The 10,547-nt window shown below is 33.5% G+C and overlaps 1 protein-coding gene across 1 annotated transcript in view; it reads right to left on the bottom strand.

The window, feature by feature from the left end:
• Positions 1-10,547, bottom strand: part of LOC106470470 (endothelin-converting enzyme 2-like) — a 43,828-nt gene that overhangs the window by 26,935 nt on the left and 6,346 nt on the right. The window contains exon 2 of the mRNA XM_022399080.1: positions 8,648-9,369. Within this exon, the coding sequence (XP_022254788.1) occupies positions 8,648-9,364 (717 nt within the window). The 5' untranslated portion in view covers positions 9,365-9,369. The remainder of the gene's footprint in view (positions 1-8,647; positions 9,370-10,547) is intronic.

The following is a 10,547-nucleotide window of genomic DNA, read 5'->3' as shown; positions in this document are numbered from 1 at the left end:
ATTGTTATCTAAACATGATACTGCTTCCACTGCTAAAGAGCTCTATTGTTATCTAAACATGATACTGCTTCCACTGCTAAAGAGCTCTATTGTTATCTAAACATGATACTGCTTCCACTGCTAAGGAGCTCTATTGTTATCTAAACAAGATACTGCTTCCACTGCTAAAGAGTTCTATTGTTATCTAAACATGATACTGCTTCCACAGCTAAAATTTGTAAATTAAACTTGTGTATCAATTTTATCTCAGTTTTATCTATAAGTAACGGTACTGGACATTATGTTTTGGACATACACATATACAACATACGTCATCCAAAAAGAACCTGTAAGGTTTTATAAACATTACACATTAAATATTAAAATCCAAATAAAAATACAGTCTTAAAAAAATATAAAAAAAACTACAATTTGAAAACAAGTTGTCTTCAACAAATAGTTCTTAAATGAAACTCATTTTTCCTAACATAACCAGTTAAAGCTAGAGTACAATTCTTATGCCAGCTCTCAATTTTTTTTTTTTAAATCTTTATACACAGGCACATGTAATCCAGGCAGAAACTCTTAGAGGAATTCATTTCTATATTTACAAAATACACCTACCATCTTGTTTAATCACCCCACTTCCTCAATTTTAAGGGGCAATTTTCAAATAAACTGAAGGTCACATGAGATATACATATATACAAACATGACAAACTTCTGTCCCGTTACATTTATATTGGATGCAATCACACGGCATGTTTGGGAAGAAGTATTTTCCCTGGTGCTTTTATCTTGAAGCATATCATTCATGTCTAATAATTATCTATCGTCTTTACGTGTTAGGACCTATCCATTCAACCTTTCAAAATGGTATCAGCTGTTTCTGTGCTTACATCTATATGACTGACCTAAATATAGTATTATATAGATTATACAGTGAGCCACATGTGTAGCTTGAGTTATTACATTGTAGCTTTAAATTATGTAATGCATTAAACGAACCAACTCACTGAACCATTTTTAAATAAGCCTCATTACGGGTCGTGATCTCGCAAGTAACATTTCATACGCACTAAAGAATACAACAAATCTAACACATTCTTATACGTACTACAATTTAATCAACTGGTGAAACATTCTCTTATATCTAAATACAAAGGACTTAGAGCAGGTTTAAATTACATAAGCCTCATTACGGGTCGTGATCTCGCAAGTAACATTTCATACGCACTAAAGAATACAACAAATCTAACACATTCTTATACGTACTACAATTTAATCAACTGGTGAAACATTCTCTTATATCTAAATACAAAGGACTTAGAGCAGGTTTAAATTACATAAACATCACATTATTTAATGTATAATGAGTAACAGACATATTTACACACAGAGTTTTGTAATCACTACTAGCTCGTATACAACAAGTACAACGAAACTGTATAATGAACAAATTGTAACTAATGTAAGTGTAGACAGTAACAATTAGTCCACTGAACACAAATGATAAAAAGAGTCTAGTTTGATAAAGATGCACAGTTACAGCAGCAAGTTAACAAACAATGAATTGTAAGCATAATCATATTCATTGCAGAAAACTTACTACCTGTTTCGACAGTACCTGAAAGGGACAAAGTCACTATCAAAAAATGTAGGATGTTTTATACAATAAATATCACTGCATTTCTTTTCATAATTATGAACAGTAACAGTTACAGATGTTAACAGGTACAGAAACACTACGGCATGTGAACTAAATCTCTATATATTCAATAATAACTATAGGTTCAGTTTAACTAGAACACTACAGCATGTGAACTAAATCTCTCTATATTTAGTGATAACTATAGGTTCAGTTTAACAGAACCACTACAGCATGTGAACTAAATCTCTCTATATTTAGTGATAACTATAGGTTCAGTTTAACAGGGCCACTACAGCATGTGAACTAAATCTACATATATTCAGTTATAACTATAGGTTCAGTTTAACAGGACCACTACAGCATGTGAACTAAATCTCTCTATATTCAGTAATAACTATAGGTTCAGTTTAACAGAACCACTACAGCATGTGAACTAAATCTCTCTATATTCAGTAATAACTATAGGTTCAGTTTAACAGAACCACTACAGCATGTGAATTAAATATCTCTATATTCAGTATGACCAGGTGGTTTAGTTTAACAGAACCACTACAGCATGTGAAATTAAATATCTCTATATTCAGTATCACCCAGTGGTTTAGTTTAACAGAACCATTTCAACATGTGAACCAAGTCTCTCTACAGTCAGTATCAACCTGTGGTTTAATTTAACAAGACCACTTCAACATGTGAACCAAGTCTCTCTACAGTCAGTACCAACCAGTGGTTCAGTTTATCAGGAACACTTCAAGATGTGAATTAAGTCACTACATCCACTAACAGCCAGACATTCAACTTATCAGTAATACTTCAGTACGTGAGCTACACCTCTCTACATCCAGGAATCAATGGTTCAGTTTATCAGAAGTATAAGCTATGTATTTATACAGTCTATTTAACAGAAAGAATAATTTATTTTCTACTGCTACATGAAAAACAAGAAGAGAATTGCAGTTTATAAATCTGTGCAATTATTAGTTTAAATAGTTTTTGTTTTGTTTTTATAAATTGTAAACATTTATAGGAAGCAATTGCAATAACATGCATGATAGAAAATACTAGATATAATTACACATGTACAAAACTATACTCTCCACAAATGTAAGGATCAGATTTAATAGCTATCAATTACATGTACAAAAACAAAACAACTGGTACATGTAACTTGATTCCTAACTCAGTAGCACGTACAGCTAATATGAAGACATTTGTTTATGCAACAGGAAATCTAGATGTTGCATATATATATTCATGAGATTGTCATGATAAGCCTCAGCTTGGAAAGAAAAAATGAACTATTTATTGGATGTAATTTAAACAGTTTACTACTGTAACGTAAGGATTAAAATCAAGCTATTTAAATATGCATGACTTAAAACAAACAATGATAGAACTTACATGTACATGTTTCTTTCAGCCATCTATGAAATCTGTAATTTTAACATTCACGGTTGTCATACTAATGAATTTCAGGATGAGCTGACCTCAGTGAATTAGCTAATTCTCCAAAAGTAACAAGTAGACATTCAGTTACACAACTTTATACTGTACAAAAACAACTTGCTTTGAATGATTTATATGGCTAAATGAGAAAGATGTAAAAATTATGCATCAATTATTTGCCACATTAAAAATAAAACGGGAAACACATTACATTAGACTAAATAAACAAGTCATATATGGAAATGTGACTTTTTTCTTCTTTTTTTCACATAGACAGCCAGTCTTGAACCTCTTAAAGAATTTATCTCATATATAAACTCCTTTCACAAAACAATCAGGTTTACCTTTGATTACTCACCTACCCAAATTAACTTTCTTGACATCATTGTCTTTATAAATGACAGAATTTTACACACCAACGTATACAAAAAACATACAGACAGACCACAATACCTTCCCTATAAAAACTGTCACCCCACTCACACTAAGTGGAACATTACCTACAGTCAAGCTCTTAGAATAAAGAAAATATGCTCAGATGAAACAAACTACAGAAAACACACCAGAGATCTAAAACAAACAATGTTACAAAGAGGATATAAAGATACTGAAACCTACAGACAGATCGAAAAGGCTAATAACACTCAGCAGAAAAACATCCTAAAACAGAGCAATACTAAAGTTCCTAAGGTAATAATAATTCTATATCACTTTAAACTCAGAAATGTTTCACAAATTCTGAAAAAACAGTTTCATCTCCTTCAACTTAACAATCGCCTTAAACAGATATTTCCTGAAGTTCCCACTGTCTCCTTCCAAAAAAGTCAGAACTCTAAAAGATATCCTTGTTCACACAAAAGTGAATTACATCCCACCAAAGAATGGTTGTCATCCACGTAATAAAGCTCGTGGTCAAACCTGTAAGTTCATAAAAACTACTGACTCATTTTCTGATTAACACAACCAAAAAAAAACTTAAAATTCCCAAAGAAATCACTTGTGGAACACAAAACACCATTTACCTTATACAATGTAAAAAAAAAACTCAATCACCAATATGTAGGATGTACACAAACAACTCTTAGAGAACAATGTTAAAAAAAAACTCAATCACCAATATGTAGGACGTACACAAACAACTCTTAGAGAACAATGTAAAAAAAACTCAATCACCAATATGTAGGACGTACACAAACAACTCTTAGAGAACGTTTCAACAACCATAAACTTCTATTAATACCAAAAAAGATCTTCTTGTTGCTCAACACTTTAACCAACCCGGTCATTCCATTAACGACGTAACTCTCATCTGCATTGAAACAGGATTCAAAACTAAAGCAGATAGGGAGATAAAAGAAGCTTATTGAATCACTAATCAAAACACTATTCAACCTTGTGGAATCAATCTAGATCCTGGAATCAATGATCTCCAATGACTGATTTCATCTCTGGCAGAAAAATAACTTTGTTATTTGCTTATTTCTTTCATGTAGCATAAACCCTAATTTTTCTAAAACTTTAAAAAGATAATTTTCCACTTGTATAAATGAATTATATTAGCATCTCTTTTCAATCAGTCTCAAGGTGTCACCTTCATTTTACTTAAACACTTAAATTTAGTTTTATTTATTTCTTTTTTAACCATTTCTAAAGCAAAATATCTCCAACACTTTTTTACATAATGCTCTCATTGTCAGCCACATTGTACTGGAAATGGAACACACAACAGTACATGGAAAAATATATTAAACACTTGCTGGATGACCAGATGATCATCATGATGTCACTCAACTCCATTTATATATCACTCAATCAAATAACCATCATTCTCAGTTTGCCCCTGAACAAGAAAGGTCTATCTTTCAAAAGTGTTCGGGTTAAAGGGTTTTTTATCATTTTGACTAAATAAACAAGTACCATTTTATAGGCAAAAAATTATTTACCTCTGAGAAATGTAAACAAACCAAGCTAAAAACAGTGTCCGACGCTACTACAGAATATAAGTAAGCAAACAATTCCTCATCCACTACATGTATTATGGTTGTATGCTGAATTTTATCCGCATACTTTTCTTTCTGCTTCTTTGTTGATACACCGGATCTACAGTTATAAATTTGCCCAACAGTGAACTTATCTAGTTTCATTCATTATTTATTTTATCATCAGTTGGTTGTATTGATTGCCTAATTTCTTATCCTTGTTGTTTGTCATTTACTTCAATAAACTAATTTACACAAATAAAATATTTACCATAAATTTTATTAGATTTGTTTCTGATACTTAGTTAGTTCTTGAAAGTCACTTAATCATCTGCAGGACATTATAACAATAATGAAAAACATTAACTAGTCCTACAAAATGTTGAGTGATTTCCATCCAATTTAACAGTTTGCTGTGCTGAACACTATATTTACAGTTTATATTCTAACTATTGAAAATTAAGAAAACTTGAAATAAAAGGACATCCATCATGAGCCATGTAAACTTTTGATTACTAACCTTATGAAAGTCTATATCAACTAACAAAACTACTATTCAATCCTCATTTTCTTATAATAGCCAATCAACAGTACTGTAGTCTCTTACTATACATGCTAAGTACTACACATCAGAGTTTAAAGTACAAACAGTCAAAAGGGCATATTTGTAACCACTATGAAACATACACACAAAACCTTTCACAATCAAAGTACATGTACTTTATTAACTCAAAAATATTGAAAACTTTCTTTTCATAATAAAAGACTTTATTACCTACTTTCAAATATATTCAAAACATTTTGAATTTGAAAGTGAAGAAACTTAGAATGTTTTTGACAGCAGTTATTATAAAATTTTTTTTCTAATCTAAGCAATGTCATTTATACACCCAGAAGAGTGTTCTCTTATTTAAAATGATTTAATCAGTTTGTCCTTTTTCTTGGAGTTTGGGTGGGAGGTTCAGTTCCAGAAATATGAAATAAATGACTCAACCATCATGGGGAAAAGTAAAATAAATGAACTGATTCATATTTATCTCGGGTAGAACAACCACAAATCAACTCACAGATTGTATTGACTAACAATCCTATTAAAGCAAAAATGAGAACAAGCTTTTCGTGAGAATGATGCAAGACTGTAAAACTAAATCATACATGAACAATATGCTAGTTAACCCATTCGCTGTGGCTGGGACAAAACTAAATCATACATGAACAATATGCTAGTTAACCCATTCGCTGTGGCTGGGACAAAACTAAATCATACATGAACAATATGCTAGTTAACCCATTCGCTGTGGCTGGGACATATTTCCCAGTGTGCCCACCCCCTCACACTGCAAATGGGATAAATGTTTCCCCATTATAGATGCTTTTTATGCCTTCCTCTGCTGAGTCCAGGTTCATCATCTTGACTATCGTCACTAGATGGAGAGTTAGCATCCTCTTGTCTCATTGACTCTTCATCATCATGCATTTGAACACCACTTGACTCACTTTCACTATCTTCTAAGCTATCCGAGTCAAGTACATCAAGCATATTTGCAAAGTAATTAAAAGTATTACTACTCGCCACTCTAGCGATGTGGGCATGGCCAGCACACAGTTGTCAAACATTCCACTTAGGCTCTTGTTGGTTACTGAAGGGCTGAGGCGGAAAACATCAGGTGGGAAACCACACATCAACACATTAGGTGGGAAACCACACATCAACACATTAGGTGGGAAACCACACATCAACACATTAGGTGGGAAACCACACATCAACACATTAGGTGGGAAACCACACATCAACACATTAGGTGGGAAACCACACATCAACACATTAGGTGGGAAACCACACATCAACATTAGGTGGGAACCACACATCAACACATTAGGTGGGAAACACACATCAACACATTAGGTGGGAAACCACACATCAACACATTAGGTGGGAAACCACACATCAACATTAGGTGGGAAACCACACATCAACATTAGGTGGGAAACCACACATTAGGTAGGATGACAATAAATACTTTCCAACTCCCATACATCAGGTGCAACAATTTTTAATGACAATGGGAAACATTTGTCCAGTCACAGCGTGATGGAGTGGGAGCACTGGGAAGTACACATCCCAGCCTCAATGAAAGGGTTAAGATGCACATGTACATTAGTTTTTATAATGATTCAATATGTATTGTTTTAACCTGTACACAATACACTTTGTATAAATATACTAAACCACACGTATAACAAATTATGCTTTATATGGTGTGGTTATAAAGCTAGCATTCATACTTGGAATAACCCGTAGGGCGAACCAAATAATATACGCAATGTACTTCAGGTATATCCATAAGGTATAGTATACGCACTCCACCAGTCTCTGGAAATGCCACTAGAGGCACCATTCAATTTTACCACCGAAATACTTAATTACGCCCGAATTTCATTACAGTCGTATCCTTCAATTAAAAAATCGTTGTTGGGTTATGGCGAGAGAGAGACCAAAATATTCAGAAAGTTTCATAAGCTAGAAGTCAGCACAGGCAAGGCTGGAACAGTGGGGTGACCAAAATTAACCAAAGTGAGCAACAATTTGTTTACAAAAGTGGATGTGAGACAAATCATTCTCGTGCACGAAAGTGACAACTAACACTGTCATTTAGATGCACTTCTAATCTAACGAGTACGACCCACATCTTGTGTCAGTCCTAGAGTGCTGTGTCAGAACTGTAGCCATTTTGATGGTACAGTTCCACAGAGACAATATGCTGCAAGTGAAAGAATAATACCCGACTGTTCCATCTTGTTTTTATATTCCAGCCTAACGTGTATATATAACAACATGTGATGCCAGTTCCAAAAACCAGTGGAATGCACTTCCCATGCTTTCTCAAGAATTCATATATGACTAGAGCTGGGTAATGTAATCAATACCTTTAAATATATAAACTGGAATTAGTGTTTCTGATTATTACAATTAAATCCGCTGTTATGAAATTAACAAATAATTAAAACTAGGTTTTCCAACTATCCAAGTAATTGAAATACTGTTATAATATCTGCTTGTTGTTAAGCGCAAAGCAACATAATGTGCTATCTGTGTTCAGCCCAATTACATATCCTTATCAGTTTTGTTTTTGCAGTTCAAGTTTAAGTTTCATGTTGTTTTTTTGGAAGGGGAGGGGCTACTGGTCTTGGGTTCAATTCCCATTGCCACTAAACCTGTTCACCTTGCCTTCATTATGGAAAAACTACTAAGGCTATCTATCATTGTCACTAAATTTGAACTGTTAACTGAAGGGAAGACAACTTTTTCCTTTTGTTTTAATTTTTATTGACTAAATGCAAGGTAACTTGGGTAGCAGCACTTCCTGCACACTTTCTTTTTCCTTATATGTAACATGGCTTCAAGAACACTTTACTAATTGATTAATCAAGTATAATGTATTAACAGGACCATCAATTAATCAATTAGCAAACACCACTAATCACTCAGCTCTATGTATGACTTAGACTATAGCCAGTTTCAAGTACCCATACTGTCTTTACAACTACAATACATATACACATGCACTGCTACAAATATGAAAAAAAAACATACCTTAATTATGATAATTTCAGGATTTATGTCATCTATATCCACAGATATTTTGAAAAAAACATCAACTCCATAATTCTTATGAAGTCTTTCAACCAATTTATCTACATCCCATCTTTGCAAAGACCATGTATTGGGAACAATATTCCATCCTCCAAGCTCATTTATCTTGTTTCTGAGGTTATTAAATGAAGAATACTCTATATCTTCAGTTTTCATGCAAGATGTAAAAAATCTCTTAACTTTCCACTCTGGTGTTCGCTCATCTGCCCTTGAGGGTACCAAATCAATCAAATAACGTAGCTGATGAAATATTTGATCTCTCATCACATCTTCAACATTCCTCGAACCTTTATCGTCAGTTAGATTGTGAGTTTTCATCCAATTTCCACATGAATATACCCAAAAATTAGTGCAAGGATCATAAGACGTATCCATTCTTGCTATTGCATCAGCTGCAACTTTTAAACACCCTGAACTTAAACACCGAGAAGGGCCTGGCTCCTGTAAGCGTTTCAGTTTTACTGCAAATACCAACATCACAACAAATACAATAAACAGAAGTACACATAAAATTATGATCACTAGAAGGGCTTTCATGTTAGCAACACAAAAATCCTTCCATGATTTTTTTTTCTTCTCATCTTCCTTCTTGTTTCCAATGCATTTGTCATTTTCATTGGGGTCTGCTTTTTCTTCATCATTTCTTTTATCAGCCATCGTACCTATATGTATAGAAGATAAAAAGTTATAAATTATTATCTTATGGCTTAGGCTCAAAGAACTCTACTTCTACAGTCAAAAATAAAAAATGTTGGTATAAAACTTAACAGCATCACTTATTTGTGAAAATACTGTTCCAAAAGTGGAACACAAATGATGAATCCTCAAACTTGTAATCTGACACACTAACACCATTAGATCACCTCCATAACTATATAAGAACATCAGAATAAAAAAAAAATACTAAAAGCAATTTGGCCCACCAGGGTCAAATCATCATAACAATCAACCAAAGCATCAAACCCAAATTAAATGCAGTCTTTAAAATCCATACTGCCACACAACAAGAACTTGAATAACATTTAATTAACAAGCCACACTACATCATCAGGAAAACATTCCACAAATTCATAACTCTAGTACACAAATAATGTTTTCAAAGAAAGAAGTCTAGATAATGAGACAATAAAAGCATAAATTCATTAACCCTAATAATGAAGACTGCATTCTTAATCCTTTATTCTACCATTGAAACAGGTTATCAAGCCCTTAAGTTTTATACGCTTCAATTATATCACCTTTTATCTCTACTATACTCCATACAATGAAAGTCCCCAAAAACTAAACTTTTTCCTTACGAATTAACTTTTTAGAACCCATTTCTCAACTCTTTCCAACATGTTAAGCTCCTCCAACAGAAGAGCACAAAAACTGTTTCTCCCCCTCTCTCCAAGTATCATATCTGGGCAGAGCATTACCAATCATGGTCTTCCACAGGTTCTTATTTTTCGTTGTTTTCAACACTTCTTCTTCACTCACATTCATCCATTTACCGAGACTACGTACGCAAGTCAGTCTCAGCCTAACCATACCTCAGTTCCCTGTTACTGCTAAACTTTCTAGCTTTTCTCATTACGTGACCCAGGAACTGAAGTTTTCTTCTAATCGTTGTTATTGCTCTTCTCAGTTCCTCCTCATTCGTCACATTATCCATCCACGATAACCTCAACATTCGTCACATTATCCATCCACGATAACCTCAACATTCGTCACATTATCCATCCATGATAACCTCAACATTCGTCACATTATCCATCCATGATAACCTCAACATTCGTCACATTATCCATCCATGATAACCTCAACATTCGTCACATTATCCATCCATGATAACCTCAAC

Source organism: Limulus polyphemus, unplaced genomic scaffold (assembly GCF_000517525.1).
Source record: "Limulus polyphemus unplaced genomic scaffold, Limulus_polyphemus-2.1.2 Scaffold4024, whole genome shotgun sequence".
In the NCBI taxonomy this organism is placed as follows: Eukaryota; Metazoa; Arthropoda; class Merostomata; order Xiphosura; family Limulidae; genus Limulus; species Limulus polyphemus.
This window is presented reverse-complemented; position numbering and strand designations above follow the sequence as displayed.